The sequence below is a fragment of the Zalophus californianus genome, chromosome 12 (genome assembly GCF_009762305.2).
Source record: "Zalophus californianus isolate mZalCal1 chromosome 12, mZalCal1.pri.v2, whole genome shotgun sequence".
NCBI lineage: Eukaryota > Metazoa > Chordata > Mammalia > Carnivora > Otariidae > Zalophus > Zalophus californianus.
The window spans coordinates 91,482,127-91,501,594 of NC_045606.1; the positions used below are offsets into that span (position 1 = coordinate 91,482,127).

At 42.5% G+C, this 19,468-nt stretch overlaps 1 protein-coding gene across 1 annotated transcript in view; it reads right to left on the bottom strand.

Moving 5' to 3' along the window:
- Positions 1-4,222: 4,222 nt before the first annotated feature.
- The window catches only part of LOC113911218 (zinc finger CCCH-type antiviral protein 1), a 56,636-nt gene continuing 41,390 nt past the window's right edge, over positions 4,223-19,468 (bottom strand). Inside the window, exons 11-14 of the mRNA XM_027573516.2 lie at positions 17,773-17,854; positions 17,018-17,148; positions 16,503-16,636; positions 4,223-8,385 (exon numbers count right to left, since the gene is read on the bottom strand). Coding sequence (XP_027429317.1) covers positions 8,120-8,385; positions 16,503-16,636; positions 17,018-17,148; positions 17,773-17,854 — 613 coding nt within the window. The 3' untranslated portion in view covers positions 4,223-8,119. The remainder of the gene's footprint in view (positions 8,386-16,502; positions 16,637-17,017; positions 17,149-17,772; positions 17,855-19,468) is intronic.

Here is a 19,468-nt window from a genome sequence, read left to right on the forward strand (position 1 = left end):
TGGGGGTCAGGATCCCTCTGCCCAGAATGTTTCCCCCTGCTCTAGATATCTCCCTTCTTTCATCTCTGAGCTTAAATGTCTTCTCTTCAGCAAGACCTCTCTGGACCTCCCAATGAAAGTAGTTTGCCAGTCTCTACATGGAACTTGCCACTGATAGTTTTCCTTCTTCCTTATTTATGTATTTGTAGAATTCAAGCAGTAAAAGCAGGACCCTGGTTTGTCTTGTTCATTGCTCTGTCCCCAGATTTAAAAAACAGTGCCTGGCCATACTTAGCAGAGGTGTTTTAGAAAGATCCCTGGCAGCTATGAGATGAATGGATCTCTAGAAAAGCAAGACAAGATAAGGAAAAATAGAAGAGGATTTGAGGGACTATAACCTGTTTTTATTGTGTCGAGTCTGCAGTGGACAATTCAAGGTAAGATGCTCGGTAGGACAATTCAAGGTAAGATGTATATATAGGTGTAGGGCCAACAAAAGATGAGGGGAATAGGGATGAGTGACATCAGATTATTAGGTAACTGAAGCTGTGAGAGTTGATAAGAGCACCCAGCAAAGTGGAGAGTGCGTCAAGCAAATGTGAGAGAACGGAACCTTGAGGAATAGCAATGTTGAAGAGGCAAGGGGAGGAAGAGAAAAATCAGAAGGAAACCGGAAGTAGCTCGTAATGCCTTGCCTATGTCTTGTGACGCTCAGCATTTGCACCTGGATTCTCTGCATTAAGGTCTTTCTCCCCACCGAAGGAGCAAGCTTGCCAGCATTTAAGGGAGGCTGGAATTTCCAAGGCATTAACACTCCAGGAAGAGTCCTTGACTAGTGATGTGGCAGCCCACTCAGACCCCCAGAGTTGGTATGAAGATTATTTTAAACTAAAGACATTTGAGATTCAACAGATGTAGAAAGAAGCCCTCTTGGAGCTTCCCTTATCTCATGAAAAGCAGAAAGTTCTGGAGGTGAGGCTGCCATAGATCCTCTCTCTGGGGAAGTTTTATGGTCATGAAGAAAAAAATGAAATGGAGGTCACTGGAACCTGCATAAATGAACATTATCACAAACTTCCGTATCTCGTTTGTTCCTCCAGAAACCCGTTTGTTCTTCCCACAGGAAGCCTTTTCTCCCCCATTAATTTAAGTATGTAAACCCCCATCTTTAACCAATTAGGGAGTCACTTCGTTTCCAGATGCATGTGACGAATTTAGAGGTTTCTTTCTCCTGTTAATCTGTCTGTTGTCAGTTAAATTTGCACTGGGAAGAGTTTTTCCTCCCAGATAGTGGATAAATAGCCCAGGGCATTATTTCTCAGGTGGAACAACTTCAAGGTTGTTCCATAGTCTCCCAGAGGCCCGTCAGTGGCATCGAGCCCCAGTTGCCCAGTTAAAACCCGCCCATTAACATGCCCTCTATTGCCTTCCTTTCCCTTTCTTACCTCCCCACTTCTCCACCAGTGTTCCTTGGGATCACCTCCCAAATAAGCTGCTTGCATTCAATCCTTTTCCGTTTGCTTCTGAGGGAAGCCAGTCTAAGACATAAACCGATAAAGAGCGGGTAGAGAAAAATGAGTCATTTGTGGACACACAGAGGAGAAAGTTTCAAGAAGATGGTCAGTGTTATAAAATGCTGCAGGAAATGGCCCTACAAGGGTGTTGATGAACTAGGCAAGTTTATTTCGGAGGTGTAATGAGAAAAGGCAGGTTTCTGTAGGCTAAGAGAAAAACAAGAATGGGGAAGTCCAGCTTTTCAAAATAAGTTATTTGAAAAGGTAAGGTAGTGATAAAATGATTAGAGGAAGACATAAGATTGAGAGTGGTGTTTTATTGTAGGAGAGACAAGCACAGTTATATGCCAAGTGAACAGAGCCAGTAAGAGGGCAAAGTTGAAAATTTGGCTGAGAAGAATGATAATTCAGTGGGTGATTTTCTTAAGGCAGTGGGAGAGACGGGACACTGGAAGAATAAACCTCAGACGGGAGAAATACCTCTTCCATTTAGACAAGAGAAAAAGAAGCAAGGATGAGTACATAAAAAGACAAGTTTGTAGGCTTAAGATGAGGTAGAAAAGATGCAATAGCCATTTGTGTTGTTAACGGAGAATAGGTGGGGAATCACGGGAGGAGGCTGGTGGAGGTTTAACACGGCTGTCCTGTGCAGACGGGGGAATGTGGACAGAGGACAGGTGAGCGGGCAGAGGGCTTTGCCAAATCTGAATACCAGGCATGCCTAGTGGTATTAATCCAAACTGCTCTGCTAATTCTAAAAGTACTCAATGTTAAAAAAATAAATTAACAAAAATGAAAGTACTCGTTTATAGAGACTGATTTTGATGAATCCTCTGCTAGGTTTGCCAAACAGATGGGATGTCAGGTCATAGGCTGTGGATGATGGAAAGTATTAACTGAAAGAGCAGTCAGGTGCTGAACGGGCTCGGGGGTCGGTAAGGAAGGAAGTGAAGGTCAGAAGGGGCTGCATGTGTGTAGAGAAAGCAGATGTAGGAAATGTGAGTGCAAGAGAGCTAAAGCGCTCAGCAGAGGAAGGATATATATTAGTTTACAATTTCAGAAAGAGCAGTTCTACAGCAATTCTCACAGCAGTAGGGCAATGGATGTGGGTGCCTGGAAGTGAAGATGTTGAAGACAAAGAGGTTACGGAGACCTCAGGCCAGGAGTGTTGGGTGGGCTGTCCACAGTAAATGTTTGAAGGAAGATGGCGGACTTGAGTGGGGAGGTAGAACTGCAGGCTACAAGTCTCCGAGAGGTGTGGAGGTGGGATCAGGAGTATGTGCAGGAGCTAATGGGGGAAGGGGGGGGGGAAGTCAGAGGGAAGGAGTGGGGACCGCTCCCTTAGAGAGGAAGCCTATCAGTGTGGTTAATACGTGGGTTCTGGAGCTAGACTCCAGGGGTTCGGAATGCTGGTTCTGTTACTCATTAGCCACGAAACTTTGGGTAAGTTATTTGACCCCTCAGCAGAGGTACAGATTCTGGAAGCAGAAGTGTGATAACTAAAGTATGGGAATAAATGAGCTTCATGGAGAAGCATGTTAAGGGAGGAAAATAAAGTCCCCAGAGCAGACTAGAGGGGAATGTAGTTTCAGGTGGCACAGGGAGACATCAGGGAATGGGTGAAGAGGGCGAGAAGATCCACAAGAGAATGGAAAAGAGAAACACAGAAGGCTGAGATTGGAGTGGTATTTTAGGAGCTGAGCTTTTAGGATTCAGGCAGTTCCTTGTGAGTTCTGATGTCCTCCAACTCAGATTCTGAAGCTAGCTCTCCAACAAACTGCTGACTGCTCCAGGCATGCTTATCTCTTTTGAACAAGTCACTCCGAAGACCTGCAGTTAGTATCCCACTTATAACCTAAATGGAACCTGTTCTCCCCTGCTCTTTCCCAGCTGCGTCCTTCAACATGGCCCCGGTGGCTCTAACTACGCGTTTAGCCCCAAGCATACATTGCCCATTACGGGCAGTAAAGTAGCTATCTCTACGGTGGCAAAGGTAGGACTCTGAAACCATTGCTCCCTAGCTCTCCTTCCACCACAGAAACCAGCGAATGGCCACTCTTCCCAAGCGTAGAACAAAAAATTAAGACTAAATAGAATCTTCTCAAACAAACATTTCTGGAAAGTGGGGAGCCTTTGATGACAAAGCAATAAACAAACAAAAAATAACTAGTTGGGGAAAAATCAAATCTGCCCACGCTTGGGTTTGCTAGCATTTTTGTGTATTTGAACGTGGGTGCTTCGAGAGCAACGCATTGGCTGTACGTTATTTACATTGAGATTCAAATCCAATGGGTTTTACCTTCGCTTGAATCAAATTTATGCTGCCCTCTAGGGATTTTCTTCCTCTTTCTTTCCATCCAAAGCTTTGTGATTCAAAAAGAATGAGTGGAGAAGGGCTTTTGAAGGAGAGACTGATAGGATATTTTTAACCTTTTGTGCTTCAGCCAGGCCCTGTACCCACCCCTGGGACCAAAGGAGAAAAGGTATATTCACAGCTTTCAGCCTCTCCTTCTTTAAGCCCTGAGACAAAAGATGTGCCGACCAACCGTGGGCTATGCCATCACCACCACCCTGCCTCTTACTGAAGCTCTTTGGTCATCAAGTCCTGGAATGAAAAAGCCAGAAGGGGCAAACACATCCTCTAGCCCCCACTGAATAAGTTAGTGTCTGCCGCTGATTACCTTTTTGGAGATACCTAGAAATAAATACAGTCGATTCAGACAGCAGGGCAAAATTAATATTTCTCTTTATTGGATAGTCTCAAATTATGCTTGAAGAAGAAGAAATACAACTCAACGGCTGGACTGTAAACAGCCGAGCTTACTTTATTCAACACAATGTGTCCAAGGTATCCACGTATCAAACACTCAGCGAAGTAACAGGTATGGTACAGTGAACAAGACGGGTTGACTCAGCCCTCGAGGAGCTTACATTCTAATGCAGAAAGCAGACAACCACAAGTTGGAGAGATGCTAAACATGAACAAAGGAGGACACACGGTTTTTTAACAACCTGGGGTTTGGGGAAGCAAGCATCTCATCTACTCCATAGAAGGACTCCTTATGGAGGTAAAAGTAAGTGAATCTGAGGATGCTAGACATTAACTAAGTCAGTGGTTCTCACTGTGGTACTTTGGAAGTGGATGGGTTGTTGGCTTCATAATCGGTGAGAACTATTACTGGCACTGAGTGGAGGCAGCCAGGGAGAACGGATGTCCTGCAGTGGATGGGTTAGGCCCACACAACGAAGAATTATTCTGTACCCTATTCGCCTCTTTAATGTCCTGCTGGACATTTATGTAGGACCTACAGCTCGCTGGAGAGAATATCATTCATTTTTCCCTCTTAGACAATCTTTTTTTTTTTTTAAGATTTTATTTATTTGTTTGACAGAGAGAAACACAGCAAGAGAGGGAACACAAGCAGGGGGAGTGTGAGAGGGAGAAGCAGGCTTCCCGCGGAGCAGGGAGCCCGACGTGGGACTCGATACCGGGACCCTGGGATCATGACCTGAGCCAAAGGCAGACGCCCAACGACTGAGCCACCCAGGTGCCCCTCCCTCTTAGACAATCTGTTATCCTTATACCAGTTGCACTCTTTCCCTTACCACATACAGAGAAGGTATGTGGTCTGTTATGACTCACTCTAACATTGATTTTCATCCTCGAGTCACCCATACCTCTCATCTTTCATTTTCCTGTACTTCTTTATCAGAAGTAGCCTCGGAACGACTCTGAAATTCAAACCTATTCACTCTAAGTAGGAGTAAATATCTACTTCATGATGTCGGACAGATAGCACAGTCATGCCTGAGCATTTACATACTGAAAATCCTTTTAGTTTCATTACCGATTTCTTTCTTTCTGTTTTTCCATTTTAACAGAGTTGGGGTGTTAAATGGGTTTTTAAAGAAATTCTTGTATGTAAGTAGATTGTATCACCTCGGAGTGCTCTCAGGCCAACAAATGGGATGTGACAAAATGTGACTGCTTTGGAAAGGGTGAGTAGATCTGATAGGGTTTATGGTCGCCCTATAGCTGGGGGGAGGAGAGGGTGCTATTGGCACTTAGTATTATGAGAGCCAAGTATGCCGAACATCTTGCAACATACTGGACAGTTCCTCACAATAAGAAACTATTCTGCACCCTACACGAATTTTGAATGTCTCACTAGACATTCCTGTATGACCTACAGCTCGTCTGCAAAAAATAGAATATTTCCTCATTTTCTCCATGTCGACAGTCTGTAGATTTTCTTGCATAGTATCTTTATTTCAATTAAGGCTATTTCGATATTTCTCTTGTAAGTACTATCATATTCAAAAAAGTTATGCATCACCAGTTTTTATTCTAAGGTCCACTCCTATCCCTGCTTTTTCATTTTCCCATACTTTGTATAAAGGCAATTTTGATCATCTACCTTCTTGTAAATTTGCCCATTATAAGTAGGTGTAAACATCTGATTACTTAAGTCTTCTAATATAGTCATGCCCAAGTAATGTAACTTTTATTTTCCTTTTATGCTAATGTTAATTTTAATTAATTTTAAATTTATTTCTGAAATCATGTGTAGGTAGAGTATATTACTATTGGATTGCACTTTAAGGATAATAAAGCAGATGTTACAATGTATTTGTCCAAAAAAAAAAAAAAAAAAAAGGCAGGCATACTCATTGAGAACCACTGAGCTAGGGGAAAAGGTGTACCAAAGAACTAAAAGTAAGCCAGAGTGGCTTGGGTAGAAGAAAATAAATGATAGAGGGCAGGGAAGGGAGAAATCATGTAGGGCCATAATAATGATTTTGACCTTTATTCTAAAGGCATGATCAGATTTGTGTTTTTAAAGATTATTACGTAAAAAAAAATGTTAAAATATGACCATTCTTACTGCTAAGTAAAGAACAACTCAGAAGGGGCCAAAGAAATATTTAAGAAGGAAAACTAGACTTGGGAACAGCTTGGAAGAAGGACAGCAAGAAGTCAAGGATGACTTCTGGACACAGAATACTCGGGGAGAAGGTGATTCGTTTGAAGGAGGCAGATTGAGAATTCCACTGGGGACATGTTGCTTTAGAGGTGTCTGTGAAATGTCCAAGTAGAGATGCCTAATGGGCAATCAGATTTGGACAAACTGCATCTCTGAAAATGTGAGAACCAAGATCAGGAAACGAAAGCTCCAAAACATACCACCATAAAAAAAAAAAAAGCGAGTAACTATTTGTGACAAGCCTACCAGAAAATAACCCTGCCCTAAAAAATCTCTATACATTTGTTACTGGTGGAGTCCTTTAAGCCAAGGGGTTGTGGAGATGTTTGTACTGATCTACAATCTGACTAACATAAAATCAACTCTAGTGCTAATTAACTTTTATAATATGTCTGCTGGCAGGAGTTATAACAGGAAACTGGTGAATGGTACAGAATGCTGAAAATTAAAACTGGAAGGAAAAATCTGATTCGTGATAAGGAAAGAAATCTTGGTCCAGGAACCTCATCTGCTTTAAAAGCTGATTGTACTTCAATTCCATACAGTCCGTTATATTTAGGAAAAAAAAAAAAAAAAGAAGCCCCTTGCAGGTGTAAGACCTGTTTGAGGCATTGTTCTCTTTGTTCTGGTTCCGTGTTCACCAAGAAACAAATCTCGCCTCCTTAAGGGGCCTATCCTTCAGTAGGGATGGCCTTGCTCCTAATTCCTCGGTGATCCTCATCTGTTACAGCGAACAACTACACTAGCACAGGTTTATCAGTCATGCTTCTGTGAGTCTGGTTACTACAACTCAGACCCCCCACAATACAGACACTTCCTGAAAGTCCAACCTGAAAACCTTCTCTATAATCATATATTGGAATATAAATGTCTACTCTGCCATAATTATATAAAGAACCCAAATGGGCAGTTAACTCCAGTTGGCTGCTTCTCTCTGAGCCCCAGTTTGTGGCTCTTTTCATTGCATTCCAGAGAACGAGCCTGGATGGGGTCCCCTAAATAAACGTTAGATATAAAGAAATGTGTGCCCCAACTCAGTTTTACCACGAAGGTACGGTACAGTTACATCTGTAATGGCATTTAAATTACCTTTTCTCTCCTCCCCACCGCCACCGCATTTTCCTAACCGCCCCCCACAACCTTCCATAATCTTCTATCCAAGGCGGTACGGTCTTATGTCCTTACTTCCATAGGCATTTTTAGATTTCTCTCAAATTGCCCAAATTAATTTTCTTTCAATTTAACCAAGATTTAACCATGTCATACAGTAAACGAAGAGTAGCTGGGCGAGAAACTTGTTGGCAGTTACAGATGTTTTAGAAATCCGTCTTTCTCAGTTATATCTAAGACAGTGGTTCCCAAACTCCATGACACATTTGAATCCTTGGGATTTAAAAAAAGTACCACTGCCCAGCTCTCACACCAGAAACAGTGATTTAGTTGGCACGGGGTGCGATCTGAACATTGGACTTGTTAAAAAGCTTCCCAGACGATTCAGATGTGTAGCAAAGTTTGGGAACCACTGATCTAAGGCATTTGATAACTAGATGAGAAATGTAAAAATGTATTATCTGGGGCAATCTGGCTCAGTAAGTGAAGAGAAGGGTGATGGCCTCCTTTATGACTCTGTATTCATCACTCCTAACTGATCACGCAGGGTTTGTCTAGTTCAGTATATTCAATCACATATTCTGGGTAAATCTGATTTTTCTCGAAGATGACAAAAACGGAGGGATTCAACCTTATATCCACATAGCTGTCATATGGTGGTGGGGGAGGGCTGGTGCTTCCCATCTCTCCTTGCGTAAAATTTCCAACCAGGACTCGAGCTACAAACATAACGATGTTTTTGGTATCACCTTGGCAATTTTTATGGGAATGGATGGCATCTTTTGTGAAGTAAATTCCTAGAAATCATCAGAAAAAGAGAAAGGGTAAAGAATTATTATGAAAGAAGGCACGTAGTTTGTAAGATTATTTACATACCATCAGATGATAAGCATCCCCTAAGCATGTGTCATCAACACCTTACTGATACTGATAAACTTTCCTTTGCACTGAAAAAAATGTTTCTTGGAATCCAGTATATAACCCTACTGAACTAACAGAAACACTTGCTACTGTGCAGTGGCCCCCAGGGATGGTGTGAGCCACCCAGGACAGTAACCAAGTGGTGATATCACAGCAGCCCAACTCATGCAAATCCTGCAGGGTGAGCTGAATTGTAACTTGATGAACCAACGATACTCCAGCAGAGGCCTTTTTCTAATGTGTACATTTTAAGGAACAAAGGTCATTTACTACAGATGGAAAGGTCCTAGAAAATGTGAAAGAGAGGGGCATAGCACAGGCAAGCAACTGACCCTGGTAGACCTTTCCAAAACAGTTCATCTATCGTCCTCCTCAACCGTAAAGCAACTTCTGCATCACTCAGGTCTCTTTTTTTTTACACTTTATTTGAGAGAGAGAGAGAGAGAGAGAGCGCGCCCATGCGTGTGTGCGGCAGGGGAGGGGCAGAGGGAGGGAAAGAATCCCAAGCAGGACTCCACTCTCAGTGCGGAGCCTGAGGCAGGGCTTCATCTCACAATCCCAAGATCATGACCTGAGCTTAAATCAAGAGACCGAGGCTTCACCAACTGAGCCATCCAGGCACCCCTGCATCACTGAGGTTTCTATACACAGCAGATCAACAGTGATCTCCTGACAAATTAAAATTTCCTATTTTAATTTTTGTCATTGCCAGATAACTTTTCTCTTTTCTCTCTTTTTTTAAGATTTTATTTATTTGAGAGAGACAGCATGGGGTCGGGGCGTGTATGCAGAGGGAAAGGGAGAAGCAGACTCCCGCTGAATGGGGAGCCTGACACGAGGCTCTATCCCCAGACCCTGAGATCATGACCCGAGTGGAAGTTAGCTGCTTAACTGACTGAGCAGCCCAGTGCCCCAGTTTTCTCTGTCTTTTTAAAAGAAATGTGGGGGTGCCTGGGTGGCTCAGTCAGTTAAGCATCTGACTCTTGATCAGGCTCATGATCTCAAGATCATGGGACTGAGCCCCATGTCGGGCTCAGTGCTCAGTGGGGAGTCCGGTTGAGATTCTTTCTCCCTCTCCCTTTGCCCCTCCCCCACTGCTCACACTAAATAAAATTTTTTTAAAAATTAAAAAATAAATGCGTATATATATTTGAAAATTCTGATTTTGTATGCAGAAGTTAATTAGTAAAATGAATTCATTTTATTTATGGTAACAAGTGCTTAATATTTTTTCATTTATCGTATTTATTTTTTATTACTTATTTTTTTTATAATTTAGGTGTTTGAATTCCAGAAATACTACTCATCCTGAATAGGTCAGATAATGGATATTCTGAGTAAATGATGTTCAACTATATTTAGAATAAGAAATGAAAGTCCACCTATACTGACCTACCATTTCCCAACCCACCGTCCCTCCCAAACACAGTCACTGACTTGATGGGGACTTTCTCACCTATTTCTAGGCATTTACATACATATATAACACATTTACTCTGGTACAGTTTGATGTTCTTCTATTTGTTCATTAAGAAGATTACACTGAATGAACTGTTCTGCATTTTTTTACACTCCAGTCCTAGGAATTTTGCTGTCACCCCATTTAACCCCACCTCATTCTTTGTAGTGGCTGCACAGGATTCCATTGTATGGATGTATCATAATTTAACTACTCTCGTATTGATTAAGATGTAGGTGGCTTTTATTTTTTTTCTATTACCAAGAACACGTCTAAATAAATACTTTTAAAACATCCGAGTAAATATACCTTTGAGAGCCTGTGTAAGTATTTCTATAGAACAGATTGCAAAACTATAATGGCTGAGTCAAAGGACATGAGCATATTACATTTTGACAGATAATACAAACTGCCCTCCAGAAGCAGTCTAAAGATTTTACCAGCAATGGAGAAAGTCCCATTTCTCCAAACCTTGCCAACATTGGATATCAACTATCCTTTTAATTTTTGTCAATATAAAGTGCAAAAAAAATCTGATTTTATTTTATTTTATTTTTTTTAACGATTTTATTTATTTGACAGAGAGAGACACAGCGAGAGAGGGAACACAAGCAGGGGGAGTGGGAGAGGGAGAAGCAGGCTTCCCGCGGAGCAGGGAGCCCGATGCGGGGCTCGATCCCAGGACCCTGGGATCACGACCTGAGCCGAAGGCAGACGCTTAACGACTGAGCCACCCAGGCGCCCCAAAAAGTCTGATTTTAATATCCATTTCTTTTAATACTAGCGGCATTAAGCATCTTCCCATATGCTTATTGGCATATTTTGTATGCTCTTTCTTGGAACTGCTTTTCCATATCTTTTTTTCCTGTTGTATTTGTGTCTTTCTTTTTTTACTGATGTGTGACCAAAACAAGCTTATATTTAAAAGACAGTATCCAGGCCGCCTGGGTGGCTCAGTTGGTTAAGCAACTGCCTTCGGCTCAGGTCATGATCCTGGAGTCCCAGAATTGAATCCTGCATCGGGCTCCCTGCTCAGCAGGGAGTCTGCTTCTCCCTCTGACCCTCCCCCCCTCTTATGTGCTCTCTCTCTCATTCTCTCTCAAATAAATAAAATCTTTAAAAAAAAATAAAAAATAAGAAACAGTATCCAGGGGCGCCTGGGTGGCTCAGTCGGTTAGGCGTCTGCCTTCGGCTCAGGTCATGATCCCAGGGTCCTGGGATGGAGCCCCGTACCGGGCTCCCCACTTAGCTGGGAGTCTGCTTCTCGCTCTCCCTCTGTGTGCTCGCCCTCGCTCTCTCTCTCTCTCTCTCTCTCAAATAAACAAATAAATCTTAAAAAAAATTTTTTAAGTGTCCATACGGATCTTTTTATAATCTAATAAAGTAGGCCAGTAGATAATTGGAAAATGGCCAAGGACACAAATGACAATCATCATCCCACCACAATCCTATTGGGCCACCCACTCCACCTCCATCATTGCCAACGACCCTCCTCCCTAGCCTGTTCTAGCTCCTCAGTTTTACCAGATGACCAACTACAGATGCATTCTATACTACTCTGCTATCCCAAGTATAGAGGCTGTGCCTTCTTTATTTTACTTTTATTTAAAGATTTTATTTATTTATTTATTTATTTATTTATTTATTTATTTATTAAAGAGCGAGAGCATGCACAAGTTGGGAGGGGCAGACGGAGACGGAGAGGGAGAGGGAGAAGCCGACTTCCCACCGTGCAGGGAGCCTGACTCAGGGCTCGATCCCAGAACCTCGAGATCATGACCCAAGCTGAAGTCAGACGCTTCACCGATGGAATCACCCAGGCACCTCTGTGCCTTCTTTATTTTTATTATCTCTCTTTTGATGGTCACCCTCTACAAACTATCACACAAACTCTGTATCACACTACCCATCTCTGCGCATCCTAGGACAGTCATAAGTCATTTTTAAGTGTCTGCAAAGAGCCGTTTCTCATAGGTCAATTTCTGGAACTTCTAAACAATTTAAGCTATTTTGTAAGGAAATCTTTCTAAGACATATACATTTCTCTGATTTAAAAAATAGAACAAGTCATTCTGCCCTTTCTTTTCCGATGCATCAGATGTAGTTATTAATTCTGGTATATGGTGTTACAACACAGGGACGCCCTCTTGAGTTACTAAGGGGGACAGAGCCATTTACTCCTATACTAATGGTCTATACACAGCATGAAAGAAAAATGTTAAGTTGTGTTTGTGTCTTACAGATCATTTCCTCTCTCATTCTCCACCTAAAACTGCTAATTTTCTTCTTGCTGCCCACCCCTAGCGTCTCTTTACTCCCACTCCACACTTGCTGGGCTGAGGAAAAAAAAAAAACAACCACTGTTTTGAAATAAGACTAAATGATTCTGAGAAGCTCCCAAGAAAAAACATACACAATCTTCAGTACAAGAATTTTATGACAACAACTTAGGCTACTCATAACACAGTTGTTCACTCTTTCCAATTCCAAGTTATCTTTCAGAAAGCAAATCTTTCCAGATATGTGAACTGCAGTTATGCATGTAAAAGGTGTCAAATAAATAGTATGGAGTTACTGGTAAAAATATATTTGACTTAAAGCAAATGGAATAAAATCAATAGACAAAAATTTCATCCGTATTTTTCTTGAGTGTGCATTTTTATTGCTTGATAAAGCCATAAAACCTATTTGCAACATTCATAGATAGTTGTGCATATTTTAATGGCACTGAGTTACTTTTATATTTGTTATTTTTTTCTATTTTGTAATAAAGTCTCAGTACTGATTTGATTATTCAGCTACTTTTTAAAAGATTTATTTATGGGGGCGCCTGGGTGGCTCAGTCAGTTAAGCGGCTGCCTTTGGCTCAGGTCATGATCCCAGGGTCCTGGGATCGAGCCCCACATCGGGCTCCATGCTCGGCAGAAGCCTGCTTCTCCCTCTCCCACTCCCCCTACTCACTCTCTCTCGCTGTCTCTCTCTCTCTGTCAAATAAATAAATAAAATCTTTAAAAAAAAGATTTATTTATGGGGCGCCTGGGTTGCTCAGTTGGTTAAGCGTCTGCCTTTGACTCAGGTCATGATCTCAGGGTCTTGGGATTGAGCCCCACATCGGGCTCCTGCTCAGCGGGGAGCCTGCTTCTCCCTTTGCCTGCCACTCCCCCTGCTTGTGTTCTCTCTCTAATAAATAAATAAAAATTTATTTATTTATTAGAGAGAGAGGAAAGAGAGCGAGCACAAGCAGGGGGTGGGGGGGGAGAGGGAGAGAGGGAGAGAGAGAGAGGCTTGCAGATGTTTCAGGATCGGACACCGACCTCCAGCTCCAGCTTTATCCTTTGTCATTCCCACCAGACCTTAAATGTCCTGTGCTGTCTACAGCCTCCCTGGCCTTTGTCAGTCTCTGGTCTTCATAAACACTCCTCTCCCAACTGTTTTGTTTTGTCTTGTTTTTTTGCCTAGCTAGCTTATGTTTGCCCTAGAGGTCATATTTAGACTTCACAATATGTCGTCTTGTAATCTACTTATTCATTTTTTTCATTTATCTAGTATAATTGACATAATGGGATAATATTGTGCTTTTCTTTTCTTTTTGTAATTCTTGAAATGTAACATCTTTTATTTTAGCCAGACATATTCTTTGCCTCAGAAAGAGTAAGAATCACTGGAAGGAATCTTTAAGGAGAAAGAATCATGGTCAGCTTTTGTTACCAAAATAGGATCTAGATATGCATTGCAAAAAAATAGGCTTTGTTATCTAGAAAGAACTCTGAATAAGACCAGGGAAAGGGACCTTCCTCTAGGTTGGGAGTCCACGAGGGTCAAGCTGGCTCTGACTGGGTTCTTCAGGCATCCTGGGCCCCACCATGCTGGGCCGTCAGGGATGACGGACGGGAGTCTGTGGCACAAGAACACGTTTCCCACTTCCTGGGCAGAATACCACCATTCCCATTCTCCATAGATTCTTTTGGGTTTTCTACATAGACACTCATATAATCAAAAATAACACTTTTGTTTCTTTCTTTCCAACCACTGGGCGGTCCCTGGGTTGCAGAATCTTGGGAGAGTTTATAGATGTCGATGCCTGCAGCACCCTGGATCCCAAATATGTTCCCTGGCCTTCCGTGCCTCCCATCAGGCCTCTTGAATCCAGTTGGTAACCAGGACCGGTCCTTCTTTGTGAAGCTCCGCCCCCAAACATGTGCTTCTTTTTCTAATTTCACCTTGCTTCCACTTTTTATCCAAATCAGAGTTTTCATCATCTCCTCTGACTGTGAAGTTGAGTGGCTTTTACCTAACTGTTGTTCTCATCCTTAGTGCAGACTGCTCAGTGGCAGAGGAGGGCGCCTGGGGGCTCAGTCGGTTAAACGGCTGCCTTTGGCTCCTGCTTCCAGGCCCTTATCAACTCTCCAACTACCCTGTCTTCCCCTCTGATCTTCAATCTCCCATCAGATGCTCTCTTCCCACTTCCAATTTATCAAAAGGTAGCCCAGAGCCCTCCTATCTTTCCAGGCACATCTTACTCCCCTGATAGTCTGCTTAACACAGTCACATGCAAAAGCATGCAGATAACAGCCTGATGGGAGAGGTTCCACGTGTGTGAAAGGGGGGGCTTTGTTTTCCCTCAGAGAGGAGCAGTATCTCTGAGGTCCACCACTTGGCCTCTTTTAGAACTGCCTGAACTTTTTAAGATTATGGGCGCAACGGTTCATACCCTGGTCAATCTAGCCAGGACTGATACCATCACAGGTGATGCAAGGGGAAAGTTGGGATGAAAAATAAATACAAACAACACAAAAATACCTCCTAACTCCCGGTAATAGGAGGCAGGCTGGGTAGAAGGATCACCACCCTCTCAAGGGAAGGTGACATGGGAAAAAGGGGCACAGTTTCTGAACAGACACCTTGCCCATCTGTGAGAACTGCAGACTCCATCTTTGTCTCTTTGTTCCACACCACTCACAGAGGGTTTTCTTGGCTATTAGGAACTCTCTTCTTTTATCAAGTTAAAGGAAAAGTGATAGTGAGTAACACTATCAAACTATCGGGATATATTTCAGAGGGTTTCAGTGCCCTTTCATGTATAGGAAAAACAGACTACATGCCCATGCCTGTCACTATCAGAGCCAATCAGGGCCAAAACCTAAGAACACGTATGTACCGTATTTCCATTTTCTACAATAAATATTCCTTTGAGCTCTAACATAAGAGAGACAAGGTGGTCACCCGGCTTTCTCCAAACATTTCTAGGTAAGTTTTAGTGAGGCTTTTTTTTTTTTACGTTATTTATTTACTTAAGTAATCTCTACACCAACATGGGACTTGAACTCACGACCCTGAGATCAAGAGTCGCATGCTCTTCCAACTGAGCCAGCCGGGCGCCCCTTTACTGATGCATTTAAACTTAATACACATGAAATTCTCATCAAGTCATTCCCCAGCTTAAACTCCTTCATTAGCTTCCCATACCCCCAGGGTCAAGTCTCAGCTCCTTCCTGTGGTACCGTATCTTACTCCACTTGTCACTCACTCTCCACAGGGACTCTGTGATGTAGATGGTCCCTCCTGTGCCTTCGCCTGGGAACAACTCTCCAGCCAGGTTAGATGTCCATAGGACCTGTTCACTCCCTCCACAGTAGTTACACAGTTGCAATCATTTCATTAATTACATGAAGTAATTTTGGTGGGGGCCATGTCTACTCTGCTCACAGCTATGTCTCCCAGTACGGGAGTGTGTGTAGAAGGCACTCAAAAATATTTTTTGGCTGACTGACGGGTTTCTTGCTTTCTGCAGCGTGTGTGAATTTAATCTTCGTTGTAGGAGTTGAGCCCACTTTGAAACTTGATATACTATTAGTTGTTCTCTTAAAACGAGTGATTTGTTGTGTTTGCTTGTTTTAAGAATTACATGGAAGGTACAACCCAACACCAAAAAATAATCTTATTAAAAAATGAACAGAGGAAGGCACCTGGGTGGCTCAGTCATTAAGCATCTGCCTTCGGCTCAGGTCATGATCCCAGGGCCCTGGGATCGAGCCCCGCATTGGGCTCCTTGCTCAGCGGGGAGCCTGCTTCTCCCTCTGCCTTCCCCCCTCCGCCCACTCCTGCTCTCTCTCTTGCTCTCTCAAATAAATAGAATCTTTAAAAAAAAAGAGAAAAAAGAACCCATCAGTGGTAATGGCAGGCCACTTGCAGTAGCTTCGCAGGGCTGGACTTAAGTCGGGAAGAGCCATAGGTAGAAGTGAATAGTAATGCTAGACAATGTAACCAACAGGTAAAAGAGGTTGCAAACATGTATGAGACCCCTCCATCCTTCCACCTCCCAAAAAACCCAAGATGGGAGCAGGGCTATGATACAGCAATCAAGTCCCAAATCAATGTACCACTCTAATTTGGGCAGTTAAGGTTAACATGAGCTTAATTCTCCATGCATGCAAAAGCCCACACATGCTGGTTAGTACCAAATCATGGCTTCTACCTCGTAACAGAGCCTGACTTATGACTCTACTATTCACGCTTCTCTATTCCAGCACAAACCTTTTCCGTGTTTGGTTTCACCAGTTCCATGTAAGATCCAGTCAAAATTATTCTTACAGATAGATTCCACATGGATGCGGCTTGTTGCATAAAACAGAATTTTTTCCACTCTGTTGTTCATCTTCATTTTTTTCCTAATAGAGAAAATGTGAGACTTAACACCCAAAGCATTCCTCTCCCACTATGGTTAATGACATTAATCCCAATAAAGTCTAATCATCTTAAAATTGGATTCCACCCATTTTCAGAATGGAGCTTCTAACATGAATGCACCAGACACAGAAAAGTGAATTTGTGAGAACTTTTAAATGATAGACACATTAAATCAGAGTCGTAAAACTGAAGCTGAAAGAAGTTCCAGTTTACAAAATGAAAAAAACAACCAGACACTGAAGAAACTCTTGACTATAAAATAAACCAGTGAATAGGTTGTAAAGTATAGCCCTTAACTAACCCTTTCAAACTTTACATTAAAAACAAAACAAAACAAAAAACCTGAGAACATGGCCACCAACCTTTCAAAAGTATTCAAGAGCTTTGTGTTCTTGATCTTCTTTATCTTTTCAATCTTGAAATTTTTCATGGAAGTTTTAAAATAGTCACTTATCATGGCATATTCCGGACACCGATTATCGATCTCTAACAACTAAAAAATTTGAAAAATACGTATAATGTGAAGCAGGAGACATTTAAAGCATGATATGTCCACACGCACGGCCCCCTATGCCACGGAGTATCCTTGACAGGCCTCTGGTAGCAGGTTGCATAAGCTGGCTTAGGGTTTCCACATCTGGAGGTTCATTTTAGTAAAGAACTAGTTGGCACTGGGTCCATCTGTGCAGGCTGACTTAGGGCTAGCATTATGCTTAAAGGCAAAGGGACGCCCCCAGAGGTGTCGGATTTACTCTAATGACCTGGTGAGTTCCTTTGCCTAAAGCTAGAGCAAGGCACCCAAGCAGAGAGGGCTGCCCCCAAAGCTGGAGCATGATGTGGAAGCTAAGTGATCTAGAAAGAGTCTTGCCCCATCTAAGTTAAGTGAGGAGGTGAGGCAGTGTGCGTGTGCGTGGCTGGATGATGAGGTGCCCTGTGGAGAGCAGCTGCTCTCTGGGAAGCTAAGCTAACACAGTTACCATTTGGATGCCACTGAATCTTGACCCAAGAGTTTTACGGAAACCATTCATCCTTTCATCCAAACAAATACACACATTTACAGCTAAGTACTTCCCCCCCCTTTAAACAATTTACACACCAAAAAGTGAAAACCAAGTACCTCATATTCACTCGAGCCAAAGTCCCACTGAGGAAGCAATGTCGAGGATAGAGGGTCTGATGGGGTCTGCGCCGGCTGATAACTACAGAGAAGAGAAAGACTTCACTTCGTTCCCTGTTCCATATGCCCGAGTTCTGACCTGAAATTCCAGCCACCAAGCCAAGGTTTCCCAGAGAATTTTTTCTTTGTATTTTATTTTGGATTATATTCCTGCATAGTCCTGGTATAGATGTACTAGGAATCATGCTTTAAAAAAAATGCAGTCATTATTCATAATTTGGTAAATTAACGTGATTTTCCCATTGATTTAAAATGCAAAAGCAGGGGCACCTGGGTGGCTCAGTTGTTAAGCATTTGCCTTCGGCTCAGGTCATGATCCCAGGGTCCTGGGATCGAGCCCCGCATCGGGCTCCCTGCTCAGCAGGGAGCCTGCTTCTCCCTCTCCCACCACCCCCCTGCTTGTGTTCTCTCTCTCACTGTCTCTCTGTCAAATAAATAAATAAAATCTTTAAAAATAAATAAATAAAATGCAAAAGCATTCATTCTTTTTTAGATTCCTGCTCAACCTTCAGAGGATCTAATACGTGAGCATTAAGATATCTTACGGCATCTTTGTGAAACAATGAACACTGAGGCACGGGGGAAGAATTCTGCTGTCTTTCCTGTAGGAACTGTATTTCAGGGTATAGTTCCCCCAGGAAGAAAAAGTCTTCTTTATAGACAATTCACAGCTATTAATTGCAGAATTGACAGAATTAGAAAACCACCATTTTCTAACCCCTAATAAAATAATGGATTGAAACAATGACCCCCAATAGCTACAATAACTATCCAGTGAAAGATCAGATGTTGGAACAGAGGGGTCAGACTGGACCGAGCAGCACTCCCGGCTCATCTTCATCACTAAGAATAGGACAACTAGACGTTATGTACCTCTTACTATGATGTGGCAGGAAGCACAAAGTACCACTTCTATAGTTTTCTTGACCAAAAATGGAACCCGAATCTAATCAAGCCTCTAAATCGAACCATCAACTCGCAGAAATTACTTATCAGATGCCCCCATGGGCATACAATTTGATACATTTTGAATCTGGGAAATTCTATAAGGAGGAATCACCTAATTTCTTAAAAAAAAAAAAAGTAGAGAAGGGGAAATGTAATAGATTAAGAGGCTTAAGAGACAAATCTACCAAATACAATGTATATACCTTGTTTGGATAAAAATTTATATAAATCAACTAGAAAAATGCCATGCTTGGTTTTACACCCACCTTGAAATCTGTTTTATGTAACCTCATTACCATCTGGAGGGGGGAAAACCCATCTCCACAACCGTTCATGAACAAGGTAGATTTAGTGAGTTTTCATGAGCAGACAGAGGACAGTGACACTGAATCCCCCACAGCAAAATTTCCTTTAAACAATCCCCTTTTATCAACTGTATCATTGTCCAAATCTCCTCCCTCAGGCAGTTAACACATCCCTCTCTTCTTCCATTTCTTTCTCAGCAGCCTCCCTTCTTTAAATCCCCTCAGCAAAACTAAAGACACACAGAAGAACCCACAGCAAAACAAAACCCCTTTAACCGTGCACTTGATTATTTCCAAGGCTCGGCCCATCAGTCCGGCCATTTCACAGTGAAGCCGCTGAGGCCCAGGTATGGGAGGCTTGCCTGAAGTCCCCTGGGAGTCAG